The sequence below is a fragment of the Chionomys nivalis genome, chromosome 18 (genome assembly GCF_950005125.1).
Source record: "Chionomys nivalis chromosome 18, mChiNiv1.1, whole genome shotgun sequence".
Lineage (NCBI taxonomy): Eukaryota > Metazoa > Chordata > Mammalia > Rodentia > Cricetidae > Chionomys > Chionomys nivalis.
This window is the reverse complement of record NC_080103.1, coordinates 3,388,282-3,406,497: the sequence shown is the minus strand read 5'-3', so window position 1 is coordinate 3,406,497 and position 18,216 is coordinate 3,388,282. Positions and strand designations below refer to the sequence as shown.

General features: G+C 42.7%; 1 protein-coding gene across 14 annotated transcripts in view; it reads right to left on the bottom strand.

The window, feature by feature from the left end:
• Arhgef11 (Rho guanine nucleotide exchange factor 11) overlaps nt 1-18,216 on the bottom strand; it is a 145,547-nt gene that overhangs the window by 17,504 nt on the left and 109,827 nt on the right. For 7 of the 14 annotated variants that reach the window (XM_057793013.1, XM_057793023.1, XM_057793024.1 and 4 more), the window contains 6 exons: nt 10,306-10,402; nt 10,072-10,194; nt 6,901-6,924; nt 5,251-5,395; nt 4,889-4,988; nt 4,153-4,182 (listed from right to left, as the gene is read on the bottom strand). In XM_057793013.1, the coding sequence (XP_057648996.1) occupies nt 4,153-4,182; nt 4,889-4,988; nt 5,251-5,395; nt 6,901-6,924; nt 10,072-10,194; nt 10,306-10,402 (519 nt within the window). The remainder of the gene's footprint in view (nt 1-4,152; nt 4,183-4,888; nt 4,989-5,250; nt 5,396-6,900; nt 6,925-10,071; nt 10,195-10,305; nt 10,403-18,216) is intronic. The other 7 variants (XM_057793014.1, XM_057793016.1, XM_057793025.1 and 4 more) reach the window with 3 other exon arrangements.

Genomic DNA, 18,216 nt, shown 5'->3' with positions numbered 1-18,216 from the left:
AAAAAAGGAAAAAGCCAGGAAGACCAAAACCATATATACATGGAGTCCAACCATGTTGCTGAATCGAATCTCAGGCCCTTTTCATTTTTCTATCACTTTTATACACTCCCCTCCCTGCCCCCCCTCTCTATCCCATTCCTACGGCCAGCTTTGAGCTTCATTATTAAAGGATTGGTGAGAGGTAGGTGACCTGAGGAACAGAGGCAACACGTTATCCTAGGTATTCAAAATCTAGCCCTTTCCTCAAGCTGACAGTTTAGGGAGCCAGTCTTGTTCGAGAGCAAGCAAGAGACAGAGAGGGAGGACACACTAAGACATAATACTTGAAAACCCTGCAAAGGGGGCTTAGACTTAAGCCCAGTGTCTGGGAGCCAGGGAAGAGATAAAGAGTTCATCTTCAAGTCAAAACTGAGTCACATGAAGATAGAGCAGGGCTTGGGTAGCAGGTGGAGGCAGCAGAAGTATCTAGGGAACTGGCAACAAAACTTGACTTTAGAGATTCTACATGTGCAGTTTAGACTTGTTGTCTAAAACAGACCTGCTTGTTGCATAAATTTGACTTTCAAAGGAAGATTCCCAAACCTGAGAGAACAAAAAACATCTGTCTATTCTTTTCTACACCTACAGCCCCATCCTTGAGATAGATGGCCAGGGTGGCCCTTTTCTCAAACTTTGTAAGTGGCTGGGTATGTTTATAGTGGCTGTTACTATCACTTGCTTTTGTCTAGGACCTGTCCTAGAATGAATGTGCAGGGTCACCATAGACTCACTCACAGTCTGTTGTGTACCTACGATGGACTTGTCTGAGTAATTACGTAAGAACCTAGGGATATCCCAGAATTTACTATTCCTATCTCATGGGTTACCTGAATAATGTCTAGGTGTGCTCTGTATAGTGTGTGGCTGTGGCAAAAAGCAGGTGTAGCCCTGAGATCTGGTATCGCTGAGTAACTCAGAGTAACAACAGGAAACAGAAAGGAGCACTTTTATTGATTGATTGGTTGATTGATTGGGAGACAGGGTTTCTCTGTGTGGCTTTGAAATCTGACCTGGTACTCTCTGTAGACCAGGCTGGCCTCAAACTCACAGAGATCTGCCTGCCTCTGCTTCCTGAGTGCTGGGATTAAAGGTGTGCGCCACCACTGCCTGGCTTTTTAATCTAGGCAAGTTTCACTAGTAGACTTTGCTCCCTTTCCTCCAGTCTCTGAAAGACAATGGAACTAAGAAAAGTGAAGTATGTGGGCTGGAGTGATAGCTTAGTCACTGAAGTGCTGCTGCAAGAATTGAGGACCAGAGATGAATCCCTAGCACCCAAATAAAAAGTCAGGGGTGGTGGCAAGTGCTTGTAATTCCAGTAAGAGGAAGATGAAGACAGCCTGCCTAAGAGAATGGTGAGCCCCAGGCTCTAGTGAGAGAGATCACAAAAAACAAATGGATGTCTCATGAAGATTGACACTTTAGGTTGACCTTTGACTTCTAAAGCACCCCCCCCCCCATTATGCTATTAGCAACCAGACAAACAGGTGATAGATGAAGACTGAGTATCAATTGGACCTTTCTAGCAGTGGGTGTTGGATAGCCTAGGAATTTTAGAAGCCCAAATCAAATCAAGCAATCAGAGTGATAAAATCTGAATTAAGGAGCACATGAATGAGGCATAGGGCTGGAGAGGCCCAGCATAAAGAGTGTGCACTGCTCTTCCAGGGGAACAAAGTTCAACCTCCAGCAACCACATCAGTAAGCTCATAGCTGCCCAAATGTTAAGCTCCAGGGAACCCAACTGCTCTGGCCTCTGCAATTCATGTGCACACACTACACACAAAATTAAAAGAAGAGAGAGAGAGACAGAGACAGAGACAGAGAGAGACAGAGAGACAGAGAGACACAGAGAGAGAGACAGAGAGAGAGAGAACACACAAACCCTCGGCACCCTTATCTTATTCTCCTTGGGCATTCTTGTTCTCTCTCAAGCTGACACAAAGCTCCCTCAGTGGAGCTGCTCAGCTTCTTACAACCTCATACTTTCCTTGACAGGGCAAATGAGAAACAGATTTTGGCAGCTATTGAGTCTGGAGCTGGGAGCACAGCTCAGTGGTAGAGTAGCTTGGTTCCAATGATGGGCCTGGATTTCAGGGCTATTCTTTTGTTTTTCCACAGCTAAATTTTTTTTCAAGATTTATTTTTATGGCTTAAGATAACATGATATGTCAATAACAAAGTAAGCTCAAAGATACTAATTTTAAAATGCCATTTCTACACAAAATAAATTATAGCAACAGAATTTCCTGACTGTATTCCATTGTTCTTTCTCCATGTACAAACTACTATAGAACTTAGAAAACATATTTTGCACTTTTTTTTATTTTGGAGACAGAATCTCACGTAGCCCAGGCTATGTAGCTGAAGCGCACCTTGATTTCCTAATCCTCCCGCTTCTACTTTCCAAGTCTAGGGTTACAGGAGTATGCCACCATATATCACTAATTGTTTATACATGGACCTCACTGAAGGAAACTTGCATGATTCTGTGACATTTTGATGTAGGCTTTAAGTTTCTTATGGGTTAATATGTATAATTTATTATTTTTGCTGTGCTGTGGATCAAAGCCAGGACTTTAAATGTGCTAATCATATGCTCTACTGAGCCACCCCCATAGCCCTCTATCAATTATTGTTTTTGGAGAGAGAGAGAGCGAGAATGCAATCTAACCCTGAATGTTATTCCTCAGGAAATGATTACCTGCCCCAACAGGGTCTCAGTGATGTGCAGGCTGATTCAGCTGGGCTGGGTGGTCAGTGAGCCCTCTGCCTCCTCCTCACATGCACACCACTCACTATACCTAGCTTTTTTAAAAATTAGTTTTATTTTATGTATATGGGTTCTCTGCCTGCATCTTTGCACCACCTTTGTGCCTATTGCCAGTGGAGACCAGAAGGGCCTCAGATGCCCTGGAACTGAAGTTATAGATGGTTATAAGCTGCCATGTACATTGTGACTCAAACCCGGGTCCTCTGGAAGAGTAGTCAGTGCTCTTAGCACTGAGCCTCTCTCCAGCCCCCACACATCCAGTTCTCATTTTGTAGCAAGTACTTAACTGACTCAACTACCTAGCCCAGTCTGGCTTCCAACTCAACATTCTCCTTCACTGCATTGAAGGGCCTAAGAAGGGTTAGGGATACAATCTTAAAAAATCATAATTTTTTTCTTTGTAATTGTAATTTAATTAAGCAACTTGCAATTTAAAAAACTGAAAAAATTTAATTGTAAACGAAACCCTGAGTCATTCCTGTTTCTCCCTCCCTGCAGTACACATTGCAGTCTAATAGGGTTTCCTGCACGTACAGTCTCCCAAAAACTTTTGTGTTAATGGCTAGGACCCAGTTAATGGTGTGATTGGAAGGTATTAGTCTACTCAGATGGAGGTCACAAGGAGAGGTGTGCCCTTGAAAAAGACGCCTGCACCTCAGTACCTTCTCTTTTTGCTTCATGAGTTAAGGAGATTTCCTCTGCTACATGCCACAAACTGCTGCTACAATGTACTTTCTTATTTTTTTTTCCTTTCTCCCCCAGAGGGTTTCTCTGTGCAGCCCTGGCTCTTCTGAAGACCAGGCTGGCCTTGAACTCACAGAGATAAGCCTGCCTATGCCTAGAATGCTGGGATCAAAGGTACAACGTACTTTTTTTTTTTTTTTTTTTGCCATACCACAAAGCAATGGGCCAAGTGATTATGGACTGGAACTACCGGCCCAATTAAACACTTCTTCTTTCTAAGTTATTTATCTCAGATATTTTGTTACAGCAACAAGTTAACACACTGTGAAGAGCAAAGGCTAGGGCCACAAGGAAGCTGCTGTCAAGAAAGCTGGTCTCTATCAGAAACTCAAGGAAACCCGCCTGGGGGAAGGGAGTTCTCACCCTGAAGAAACCAGGTAAAGTAAAAAGGTCTGGCAGCTAACAAGGTGAGAAGACCCCAGCAGTGTCTGTCACAGAGAAGCTGTAGCAGAAAGGAGGAATATATAAGAGATGGAGAGAAGAAAAGGAGGGAAGAAGGAGGCACCGGATAGGACCAGATGGAAAAGGGATAGCAAAAATTTGGAGTTGGAAAATTGATGCTAATGAGAAGATAACCCCGAAGAAAATGGTCCTTTTACCTTCCACAGAGGACAAAGGAATATGAAATGCTAAAAGAAAAACAAACAAAAACAAAAGTAAACCATGAAAAGTTAATTTAATGTTGCAAGAGTCAAAATAAAAATTGTATCAAGCTCGAAAATGAAAAGGCCAAAGCAGATCCGGAAGAGTCCCCTCTTCCTCTCTTTCCTGACGTCACCAAGTTCAATGCAGTCCAAAACCACTCTTCATATTCCCACTGAAACTCAGGATTGAAAATACTGACAGTTTCTAGACATATGGCACATGGCTGATGAGAAACCAATGAAGGAGGGGTCATTAGTGTTTTAGTTACTGATGATATCATGGATCTTGCCCCTTACTCCTGCCAGGTCAAACCTCTCAACAAGGGCCAAAAATACAAAATCACAGGAGTGTACATACCTACCAGGGATGAGTCAAAGAGGGAACTATAGATCACCAGGGAAGTCTTTCCAAGGTAGACTATTCAGTAGCTACAACTGCTTCCGAGTTCCCAGATTAAGACCCAAGGGTAAGCAAGGGTAACCCCCCTGGCTCTGAAACACTTGCCTTCCCTCAACGAGACTGCACTGGATATGGCAGGGGGGAGAACAGCAGCACTAAGAGGAAGCCAAAGGCTCCAGAGTTTAGCCATGGCTCCCAGAAACATGACACGACCCTCCACTTCCTATGTAGGTGAAGAGCTGAGATCTCTACCAAAGAATGGTCAAGGCTTTTGCTCTCCAAAATACTCACTGCTCTGAGAAGAGCTTTTGGGCTTCCCAATGTATCTGAGGATGGGGTTTCGCTTCTTGTCCTCCAAAGCATCCTTTTCTTTCTTGGAATTGCTGCTCTGCTGAGATAGGAGACACTAGTTTGGAGATGGTCCCAACAATCAGACATGACTGCTGATCACTCATGCCCTGTTCCCAAGACTGGCCCTAAACAAATAACTGGAAAGCTGACTCAGGTTTATATATTAATGGACATGCTCCACCTATGGCTGGGTTTAGAGAAAGGAGGGAGCTGTAGCTGGAAAACTGTGAAATGGCTTTCCTGATCTACGTCAGTACAGAGGACTGCTCCAAGTCAGCTATGTTCTAGGGCAGTTCTGATACCTTCTTGGTCTTAGGGAAGAAGGGCAGCCACTTGTCCTTATCAGGAGCAGACTGGGCCTTTTCTGCTGTGCTGGAGGGTCTTGACTCCCGAAGACGGATTCCAGCATGGCTCATATAGGTATTAAGGGCAAACTCCATGGGAGCACTGCAAGACAGGAGTGTTATGAACCAGAAAGGTCAAGTAATGTTTCTTCTTTTGTTTTGTTTTGTATTTTGTTTCTCAAGATAGGGTTTCTTTGTATAGCTTTGGAGCCTGTCCTGGAACTAGCAGGCTGGCCTTGAACTCAACAGAGATCCTCCTGTCTCTGCCTCCTAAGTGCTGGTGAATAAAGACGTGCACCACCACCGCCCGGCTCATATATATAAAGACGTGCACCACCACCGCCCGGCTCATATATATTGCCAATATGTAATGTTTCTTAATAGACGGTTGAAGGACCAGAACCTAGCTCAATGCAATATCCCCACAGCTACCCATGGAGAAGGAAAGGGGTAGTTATGAGCTAACATGTTCAAAGTGAAGCTGGATGGCCAAATGTAACAGCAGTTAGAAGCTGGCCAAATCTCTTTACTGCTCTCAACAGAAATCCAAGCAGTAAACTCTCTTCCTATGAAGGGATGCTAGTCAGGGGATGGGACACAAAGGCCCTAAAATATGGCCTGGAGGACAGGTTTAGTCTATAGCCAATGTCCTCAGACACACATATAGGGTTTAAAGTAGGCATACTGCCTTCACCTTCCCCATCCCTGAGAACAACGAAAAAAAGAGAAGAAAGGGCTGTCAAGGTGCTTCTAATTGCTACAAACAAATGGAACTGTCTAGTGCTCCGTGCTCAAAATGTACTTGGCCTGTAATTTAGTAGACAGACTATCTGTTCGATGGAGCCAGCACAGCAACACTTCCACTTTGGCTTCAGGACCCATCTCTTCGCTTACGAAGAGTGTGTAGGCAGGGAATGCAGACACACTTTAAGCTGACAAAAAATAATAAAACCAATATGTGAGCTTAAAAAAAATGTGCCAAAAAAGAAAAAAGAAAAAAAAAAACCCTAAAAGCCGGGCGGTGGTGGCTCACGCCTTTAATCCCAGCACTCGGGAGGCAGAGGCAGGCGGATCTCTGTGAGTTCGAGACCAGCCTGGTCTACAAGAGCTAGTTCCAGGACAGGCTCCAAAGCCACAGAGAAACCCTGTCTCGAAAAACCAAAAAGAAAAAAGAAAAAAAAAAAAATGTGCCAAGAAAGAAGATGCTTTCCTCTTTGCTGGTGCCCATCACAGACTGATTCTACCACCATTATTTCTTTGGGAGGTGAAATCTCTCTTTAGGGAAAGAAATGGGAAGGGAGACTTAGGGTATTGTGAGTAGATGGACAGAAGCAGGCCTGGGAAGTCATGAACACCGAGGGCCAGCCTGTCACACCAAGGAGTAGACCCATATACCAGGCAGTGGTCCTTATGCATCAAGGACCTGGACCCTCTAAGTCCTGCATGTTATGGTTAGTTACCTGGGATGGGAACTAACCCTGCACAGACTCACGTCCTGTAAGGTTACAACTTTCCTGTGGGTAGCAGAAATGAAAAGCATGGGAGAGCTCAGCCCTTCTTCTTCCCACCTTGAATGTTGCAAATGAACTACACCAAGGATTTGCTCACCTCCGGTCTTCCTCATACTTGGACCTGTAATGAAAGAACAGATCACTTGGACTTTGAGACAGGCTGTTCTCAGGGTAGAGCTGGAAGTCCTTTTTTAGAGGAAAGAGAAGGGTTGGCAGGGCATACAAGGTCTGGAGCCTTTGAAGCTCAGGAGGTGAGAGTTTTATTTCCTCAAGGATTCAGCTGGCAATGATGATGGCAATGGTGCCTTCGAGTACAAGGGGTGCAGCGAATTCAGTCTATGATGGCAATGGTGCCTTCGAGTACAAAGGGGGTGCAATGGTGCCTTCGAGTACAAGGGAGGCAGCGAATTCATTCTCTGCTCTCTGTGTCAAAGCACGAAGTCATTAGGACAAGATGGAACCTGGAGGCCTGATGGAGGCAGTAGTAACCAGTGTGTAGGATTACTATGGGCCAGACATTTTTATAAGCTATTTACAAACAAACCCATTTAATTTTCAAAACACCCACAAGAAGGCTCCCATTTGTTAAGAACAAATTACATTACTTGAAAATAGAAACTACTATAAGTTGGGTTCCTAGAATAGAATCTCAGGTTCAGTCAGGTACTGCCTGCTTGCATCGCAGAAGTAATCCATGGCACCTTACCACTGAAGGCTAGGAAGCTGGATTGCAAGGCTATACTTTCTGTGTGATTTTCTTTCTAATCCAGATTTCCTATCCTTTCCTCCCCGTCTTTTCCAGGTCTCTTTCCTCTTTCTTTATTATTCACTGGAACTAGGAATTGAACCCAGGGTCTTGCATGTAGATTAGGCAATCTCTCTACCTCTGAGCTACATCCCCTGACTTTAATTTTTTTTTTTTTAAATCTTGATCCTACTGAGTTTGGCTTTGAACTCACTCAGTAGTCTAGGGAAGCCTTGAATTCTGCCTTGATTTTTTTCAGGACAAGGTTTTTTTTTGTTTGTTTGTTTTTTTGTGTGTGGGGGGTGGGGGTGGGGGAGGAGGTAGCCCTGACTGTCCAGGAACTCACTTTGTAGACCAGGCTGGTCTCAAACTCACAGAGATCCACCTGCCTCTGCCTTCCAAGTGCTGGGATTAAAGGTGTGCGCCATTACTGATGGCACCTCAGCTTCTCAAAGTAGCTGGGTTTACAGGCCTGTGCCACCAGGCTCGGTTATTTTTTATTTCTTTAGTGAGGTGGAACCCAGAGTCTTGTGTCTGTTAGGTAACAGCTCCACTTCTAGCTGTAACCCCAGCCCCGCTAGCCCAGATCTGCACCACATGACAGATCTGCACAAGTAGACGTCTCTTTAGATCTATAGTTTGATACATCAGAGACCCCAGGCTTAACATGTCCAAAACTGCTCCCTGTCTTATCAATTGCACCTAGAGTGACTGATGGTCTTTTTAATGCTTTGGGAAGAAATCCCTGGAATCTCTCCTTTGACTTTCTTTCAGAAGTTCTCTTAATGATTCTATCCCTCAACTCCACCAAGAGCTAATTTCTTCTCATAACTTTCATGGCTATTGCTTTACTATAATTTGTGGGGATTCCTATAGGGAGCCTTGTAACTGAATTGCTTAGTTTTCCATTTCTTCTACCCACAGTGCAGCCTCCTGCAGTTCCAACAGCTCTTCCACTTGCTAAGTGAAGACTAAAATCGTCTCCATTGTGCTTGCTGCCCTCCCATTACCTGGCTCCATCCCTTAATTTTCACTCTGCTCTTTCTATGCTGGTCTCACTTCTGTTCCTTAATGCTGAGCACACTCTACCTGACTTCTGCCTGCCTTGGCTGTTGTATCTGCGATGCTCTTTCCCAGATGTCAGATAATTTAGTCAATCTCTTCCACTGATTACTACCTTTTCCAGGTAGCTCACCTGAACTAGTATTTAACTCTGTAACCCAGTGACTCTGGCACTCCTAGTTGTCTATAACCTGTCCTATTTCCTCCCTTAACGCTTGTTATCTCTGATATACTGCCCGTCCACTTAATTCTTAGGTATTGCTGTCTCCTTTCATCATTACATAGCCCCACAAAGGAAATAACCACTCTGCTCACCAGATGCCCCATGTACACGTGTTTGGCAAATAGTGGAAACACATTTGATACATGCCAAAATGAAAGGCTCATGTTACTGATGCTACAACTTTTGTCATTTAGTATGTGAGGCTCAGAGAGACAGAACAGATCGATTAAGGTCACTGCTCAGCAAGAAACAACACTGAGAAGAAAAGCTGTCTAGGCTCAGAAGTTCAGCTATCAATCTTGCCCTGGGGTCCAAATCACGGATAACACATGCTTTAGAAAAAGAGACTCGAGGGGCTGGGGAGACAGTTCAGTGGTTAAGACCGCTGGCTGCTCTTCTGGAGGACTGAGTTTGATTCCCAGCACACACACAGTGGCTCATACCTGTAACTCTAGCTGCAGGGGACCTGACATCCTTTTATGGTCTTTGCGAGCACTGAATGTACATGAAACACAGACATACATGCAGGTAAAACACTCATACACATAAAATCGAATGAAAAACAAAACAAGGAAAACAGAAAACAGAAGTGGAGAAGCACAGCGGGAGCAGCTGTGCCCAAGCTCCCTGGAAAGTGCTCCAGCTTCTGCAGTGTTTGTGAAAAAATGGACGCTTTCCTTAAGTCAGTTCTGAGCACTTACTGAAGACACTCCAGTCCCCTGGCAGGGGCGCAATGTCATGCTGAGTATCAGCTATGAACATATAGGCAAGGAAGGAGGAAGATCATGAAAGGGCTAGAAAGGGGAAGCAGAAAGCTCACTGTATTCTTGGAGCCTTGTATTGTCAAAACCACCAGTGAGCTGTAGCTCTAGGCTTATAGGTGGGTCCCTCAGCACGTTCAAGCAGGATCTCCTCCTGTCTTTTGGAGAAAGAGATCATGTAAGAAGTACAAGAAGGGTCCAGAGAGATGGCTCAGTGGTTAAGAGCATTGCCTGCTCTTCCAAAGGTCCTGAGTTCAATTCCCGGCAACCACATGGTGGCTCACAACCATCTGTAATGAGGAGGGCTGGTGCCCTCTTGTGGCCTGCAGACACATGGATAGACAGAATATTGTATAAATAATAAATAAATATTTTAACAAAAAAAAAAAAAAAAAAAAAAAAGAAGTACAAGAAGGTAGAAAACAGGCCAACCTGTCTGGGAAGTTCAGAGAGATAGTAGAGAAGTTGAATACTCACAGGATATCTCCAAGGGCAGCCAATTGCTTCTCAGCCATTTGGCGCTCTCGAAGAGGGTCCCCATCCAAGTCTAGTAGGTCATTTTCACCATAGAGGCTGCCTAGCCCCAGAGTGCGCTTTGATCTACACCAGAGATACAACAGGGAAACAAAGACCATACTGAACACATATGTACACAGAGGGGAAAGTCAGATACTCCCTCCAGAAGCACAGAGAACTGAGGGCTCTGCAGACCTATAGTCACTGATCTGTTCCTGGATCTCCAGTGTGACTGCCTCTTGAGCTTCACAGAGAACACCGCGAGGGTCCTCGCCATTCCGCAAGCGCAGGTCTATAGTGGAAAAGCAGAAAAGGCAGAAAGGTGGGTGTTAGAGGAGGAGATAACTTCTGAGCACCTCACGTGGTTTTGCATTCCGTGACACTGGTGGAAAAACTGGCTTTTTGGCCCATGAGTCCGAAAGCAGTGAAGGACTGTATTCCATCCAGGTAACATCTTCTTATTTAATTAAAAACACGGTTCACTTAATATTGTATGCGTGCATGTGCTGTGGTGTACATGTGGAGGTCAGGGGACAACTCCGTGGAGTTGGTTCTCACCTCTCACCTTTATGTGGATCCCAGGAATTGAACTCAAGTTGTCAGGCTTAAGTCTGAATCATTCTTCTGATACTATCAAAGTCAAGGACAAAATTATTGTCTGGATGTCAAATGCTTCATGAGAGGAAATACTGAAGCTCTTTCTCATTGGGTATATGCTTAAATGTCTGCTGACATCAACATGCAGTCTTCTACAGACTTATTCCTTCTACTGCCTTGACACTTGCACTTCATGGAACCAAGAGATGTGCCCTTCGTCTTCTGCCATCTAGCACCATGCGGGCTAGGCCTTGGGAATGACAACCTCATTCTCTATTTTATTTTTTTTAGACAGGATCTCACTACATAATCCTGGTTGTCCTAGAACTTACTATGTAGACCAGTCTGGCCTTAGACTCACAGATATCTGACTGCTGCCTTCTGAGTGCTGAGAATAAAGGCATGTGCCACCATGCCAGACCTCTCAGTCTGTTTCTGAGCAAGCTGCTTTGTGTGTACATGTAGGTTGTCCTCCCTGTGTCTTTGTTAATAATTCTTTCCAAATGTAGACTGCTAGTTCCAGCTTAGAAAACACTGTCTGTGCCTAACTCTCTCTCTTTCTCTCTGTCTCTGTCTCTGTCTCTCTCTCTCTCTTTTGGAGAGTCTCAAATTCATATACCCTTGAGAACATGGTATATAGCTAAGAATGATCGTGAACTTCTGATCCTCCTGTCTCTACCTCCTGAATACTGGGATTACAGAGGTGTGCCGCTCTACCTGGTTTATGGGATGCTGGGATTCAAACCCAGGGCACTTTAATGCATGTTAGGCAAGCATTCTACCAACTGAGCTGTATCCTCAGCCCCACGCTGCTATCTTCTTGACATTGCCTCAACTATTTTGGAATTGGAAGGAATAGTAATATCATCCAATCCTTGATCCTCACTCTGACTCTGGTACTCCTGGTATTTGTATTATTATGGAACTTAGCAAACTAAAACCTAATCACCCCATAGTCAACCAATATTCCAGAGGGTCTGACTTAGCAGGTAGGATAGAGATCTTTGTAATTTTACAAGTTACCTTCAGTAATCTGTCCTTGCTTAGAAATCCTTGGTAAAATCTAATTTCCTCTTCATACAAGTGAGCCTACAAAGTAAGGCCCAGAGGCCCATGGGAAGTCGGCAGAAATGAGCTCTCGGGTGGTGCCTCATCATGCGTGTTCTAAGTGTGAAGCTGTTCTGGAGTAACCATTTATGGATTCTGCCTCCTAGTACAGGGCAGTTACCCAGGGACAGGGCTCCACCTCTGTCTTTGGTATCTCCTAAGAGTTCAGTATAAGAATGGCACTAAAGGTCCTTCCCTGTGAGCTCCATGGAGACCAATACTTGGTGGACATAGGAGGTGAGACAACAGTGGCCCCAGGACCCCTGAACCTGGACCCCTACTCCCTAAAACCTCCACGTGGGAGAAAGGTCAGGGGCCCCCCTCCCAGGTGCCTTCGGCATTCCTAGCACCAGCAGGGAGCTGGTCTACCAGACAGCCATCTACCCCACCCACAACACGTCATTCCCTGTGAGCTCCGTGGAGACCAATTCTTGGTGGGCATAAGAGACATAAGAGTTGAGGAAGAGATGGGAAGGCGCCAATGCAAGAACTCCTCCAGCATCCTAAAAAGCAACATGGTACCACCATGCGGACACACAACAGGAAGACTTGATCATCCTAACCCAGAAGATACAGAAGAAAACGACTTTAAACATTACTTAATAAAAATGATGGAGACCCTTAAAGAGGAAGTGAAAAACTCCGTTAAAGAAATGGAGGAGAGCCGGGCGGTGGTGGCGCACGCCTTTAATCCCAGCACTCGGGAGGCAGAGGCAGGCGGATCTCTGTGAGTTCGAGACCAGCCTGGTCTACAAGAGCTAGTGCCAGGACAGGCTCCAAAACCACAGAGAAACCCTGTCTCGAAAAACCAAAAAAAAAAAAAAAAAAGAAATGGAGGAGAAGACAAACAAAAAGCTGGAAGAAATTAATAAATCCCTCAAAGAAACCTAAGAAAACCAAGAAAAAGCAATCAAACAGATGAAGGAAACAATTTAAGATTTGAAGATTGAAATAGAGGTAATAAAGAAAACACAAACTGAGGGAACTCTGGAAATGGAAAATCTGGGTATACAGACAAGTATAACCAACAGAGTACAAGAGATAGAAGAAAGAATCTCAGGCGTTAAAGATTCTATTGACTCAGTGGTCAAAGAAAACACTAAATCCAAAAAAATTCTTAACACAAAACATTAAGGAAATCTGGGACACCATGAAACGACCAAACCTGAGAATAATAGGGTAGAAGAACTCTAGCTCAAAGGCACAGAAAATATATTCAACAAAATTACAGAAGAAAACTTTCCCAACCTAAAGAAGGATATACCTATGAAGGTACAAGAAGCTTACAGAACACCAAATAAACTGGATAAAAAAAAAAATCCCCTCACCATATAATAATCAAAACACAAAACATACAGAACAAAGAAAGAATATTAAGAGCTGCAAAAGAAAATGGTCAAGTAACATATAAAGGAAAACCTATGAGAATTATACCTGACTTTTCAATGGAAACCATGAAAGCCAGAAGGTCCTGGATAGATGTGCTGCAGACACTAAGAGACCATGGATGCAAGCCCAGACTACTGTACCCAGCAAAGCTTTCACTCACCATTGATGGAGAAAACAAGATATTCAATGACAAAAACAGATTTAAACAATACGTATCCACAAACCCAGTCTTACAGAAAGTACTAGAAGGAAAGCCACAACCCACAATAACACAGGCATCTGATACCCCCTCCCCCCACCCAGCATAACCCAAAGAAAGGAAACACACAAACACTACTACTGAAAGATAGCCGGAGCTAACAACCACTGGTCATTAATATCACTTAATATCAATGGACTCAATTCACCTATAAAAAGGTACAGGTTAAGAGAATGAATACATAAACAGGATCCAGAACTCTGCTGTTTACAAGAAACACACCTCAACCTCAAAGACAGACACTACCTCAGAGTAAAGGGTTGTTGGGAAAAGGTTTTCCAATCAAATGGACCTAAAAAAAAAAAAATATCAAGCAGGTGTGGCTATTCTAATATCTAACAAAATTGATTTCAAACTAAAATCAATCAGAAGAGATAGAGAAGGACATTTTATCCTCATAACAGGAACAATTCATCGAGATGAAGTCTCAATCCTGAATATCTAGGCCCCTAATTCAAGAGCACCCACATACGTACATTACTGAAACTTGAATCGCACATCAAACCCCACGCACTAATAGTAGGAGATTTCAACACTCCTCTCTCAACAATGGACAGGTCAGACAGAAACTTAACAGAGAAATAAGAGAACTAACAGATGTAATGAATCAAATGAACTTAACAGACATCTATAGAACATTCCACCCCCTACCCCCCCAAATAAAAGAATATGCCTTCTTCTCAGCACCTCATGGAACCTTCTCTAAAATTGATCACATTCTGGGTAACAAAGCAAACACCCACAGATACAAAAAAACAAAACAAAACAAAAAAAATGAAGTAATCCACTGTGTCTTATCAGATCACCATGGAGTAAAGTTAGAATTCAACAACAATACTACTCCCAGAAAGCCTACAAACTCATGGAAAATGAACAGTCAACTACTGAACCACTCCTGGAAGGAAAAAATAAAGAAATTTAAATCTTCCTTGAATTCAATGAAAATGAAGACACAACACTCAAACCTATGGGACACTATGAAAGCAGTGCTAAGAGCAAAGTTCATAGAACTAAGTGCCCACATAAGGAAAATGGAGAAAGCTCACATCAATGACCCAACAGTATGCCTGAAAGCTCTAGAAAAAAATGAAGCAGACTCACTCAAAAGGACAAGAAGACAGGAAATAATCAAGTTGAGGGTTGAAATCAACAAAATAGAAACAAAGAAAACAATCCAAAGAATCAATGAAACAAAGAGGTGGTTCTTTGAGAAAATCAACAAGACTGACAAACCCTTATCCAAACTAATCAAAAGGCAGAGAGAGAACATCCAAACGAACAAAATCATATATGAAAAGGGGGACATAACAACAGACACTGAGGAAATTCAGAGAATCATTAGGTCCTACTACAAAAATCTGTATTTCACAAAACTAGAAAATGTAAAAGAAATGGACAATTTTTTAGATAGATACCACCTACCAAAATTAAATCAAGACCAGGTGAACAATTTAAATAGACCTATAAGCTGTGAGGAGATAGAAGCCATCAAAAATCTCCCAACCAAAAAAGCCCAGGGCCAGATGGTTTTAGTGCTGAATTCTACCAGAACTTTCAAGAAGAGCTAATATCTATACCCCTCAAAGCGTTCAACATAATAGAAACAGAGGGCCAAACTCTTTTTTTTAAAATATTTATTTATTTATTATGTATACAATATTCTGTCTGTGTGCATGTCTGCAGGCCAGAAGAGGGCACAAGACCTCTTTACAGATGGTTGTGAGCCACCATGTGGTTGCCGGGAATTGAACTCAGGACCTTTGGAAGAGCAGGCAATGCTCTTAACCACTGAGCCATCTCTCCAGCCCTGCCAAACTCTTTTTATGAAGTTACAGTTACCCTGATACCAAAACTGCACAAAGACTCAACCAAGAAAGAGAATTACAGACCAGTCTCACTCATGAACATGGATGCAAAAATTCTCAATAAAATTCTGGCAAACCGAATCCAAGAACACACACACACACACACACAAAAAAAAAAAAACCACAACAACAACAACAAAAACCATCCATTATGATCAAGTAGGCTTCATCCCAGAGATGCAGGGCTGGTTCAACATATGAAAATCAATCAATGTAATCCACCATATAAATAAACTGAAAGAAAAAAAAAACCCATATAATTATTTCATTGGATACAGAAAAAGCATTTGACAAAATTCAACATCCCTTCATGATAAAGGTCTTGGAGAGATTAGGGATACAAGGATCATATCTAAATATAATAAAAGCAATATATAGCAAGCCAACAGCTAACATCAAATTAAATGGAGAGAAACTCAAAGCGATTCCACTAAAATCAGGAACAAGACAAGGCTGTCTGCTTTCTCCATATCTCTTCAACATAGCTCTTGAAGTTTTAGCAATAGCAATAAGACAACATAAGGAGATCAAGGAAATTCAAATCGGAAAGGAAGAAGTTAAGCTTTCGTTATCTGCAGATGATATGATAGTGTATATAAGTGACCCCCAAAACTCTACCAGAGAACTCCTACAGCTGATAAATACCTTCAGTGAAGTAGCAGGATACAAGATTAACTCAAAAAAATCAGTAGCCCTCCTATACACAAAGAACAAAGAAGCAGAGAGGGAAATCAGAGAAGCATCACCTTTCACGATAGCCACAAATCACATAAAATATCTTGGGGTAACTCTAACCAAGGAAGTGAAAGGTCTATTTGACAAGAACTTTAAGGCTTTGAAGAAAGAAATTGAAGAAGATACCAGAAATTGGAAAGATCTCCCATGTTCTTGGATAGGAAGGATCAACATAGTAAAAATGTCAATCTATAGATTCAATGCAATCCCCATCAAAATCCCAACACAATTCTTCACAGACCTTGAAAGGACGATACTCAGCCTCATACGGAAAAACAAGAAACCCAGGATAGCTGAAACAATCCTGTATAATAAAGAACCTGCCGGAGGCATTACTATTCCAGACTTCAAGCTCTATTACAGAGCTACAGTAATGAAAACAGCTTGGTATTGGCATAAAAACAGAGACGCTGACCAATGGAATCGAATTGAAGACCCAGATATTAATTCACACGCCTATGAACACTTGATTTTTGACAAAGAAGCAAAAAAGATACAATGGAAAAAAAGAAAGCATCTTCAACAAATAGTGCTGGCACAACTGGATGTCAACCTGTAGAAGAATGAAAATAGATCCATATCTGTCGCCATGCACAAAACTCAAGTCCAAATGGGCCAAAGACCTCAATATAAATCCGACCACACTGAGCCTGATAGAGGAAAAAGTGGGAAGTAACCTTCAATGCATGGGCACAGGAGACCACTTCCTAAATATAATCCCAGTAGCACAGACAATAAGAGCATCAATAAATAAATTGGCATTCCTGAAACTGAGAAGCTTCTGTAAAGCAAAGGACACAGTCAATAAGACAAAAAGGCAGCATACTGAATGGGAAAAAATCTTCACCAACCCCACAGACAAAGGATTAATCTCCAAAATATATAAAGAACTCAAGAAATTAGACATTAAAATTCTAAATAACCCAATTAAAAAGTGGTATACTGAACTAAACAGAATTCTCATCAGAAGAATTTCAAATGGCCAAAAGATACTTAAGGAAGTGTTCTTTGTCCTTAGCTATCAGGGAAATGCAAATCAAAACAACCTTGAGATACCATCTTACACCTGTCAGAATGGCTAAAATCAAAAACACTAATGATAACTTATGCAGGAGAGGTTGTGGAGCAAGGGGAAAACTCATCCATTGCTGGTGGGAATGCAAACTTGTACAACCACTTTGGAAATCAGTGTGGTGGTTTCTCAGAAAACTGGGAATCAACCTAACTCAGGATCCAGGAATTCCACTCTTGGGAATATATCCAAAAGACGCTCAAATAATACTACAAGAGCATTTGTTCAACTATGTTCAAAGCAGCATTATTTGTAATAGCCAGGACCTGGAAACAACCTAGATGCCCCTCAATGGAAGAAAGGATAAAGAAAGTGTGGCACATCTTCTACACATTAGAGTACTTACTACTCAGCAGTAAAAAATAATGACATCTTGAATTTTGCATGTAAATGGCCGGAATTAGAAAACATCATTCTGAGTGAGGTAACCCAGACCCAAAAAAATGAATATGGTATGTACTCACTCATAAGTGGATACTAGTCATAAACACAGGGCAACGAGCCTATAGCTCAGAATCCTAGAGAAACTAAGTAATAAGATGAACCCAAAGAAAAACATATATAGACCCACCTGGAAATTAGAATCAGACAAAAATTTGGGAGCAGGGGGGCGGGGGGTGGGGGAGAAGTGGGGTGGAGAACTTGAGGGAATGGGATGGTCGAGATAGAGGAAGGACAGATATGAGAGCAAGGAAAGAGATATTTTGATTGAGGGAGCCATTATGGAGTTAGCAAGAAACCTGGCTCTAGAAAAATGCCCAAGAACCCACAGGGATGAACCCAGCTGAGACCCTAAGCAATAGAGGAGAGGGTGTCTGAACTGACCTGACCCTGTAGTCAGACTGATGACTATCTTAAATATCACCATAGAACCTTCATTCAACAACAGATGTGAACAGAGGCAACGACCCACATCGGAGCACCGGACTGAGCTCCCAAGATCCAGTTGAAGAGTGGAGGGAGTGAGAGTATGAGCAAGGAATTCAAGACCATGAAGGGGTCATCCACTGAGACAGTTTGTTTGAGCTAATGGTAGCTCACCAACTCCAAATGGACTGGGAACGAACCAGCATGGGAACAAC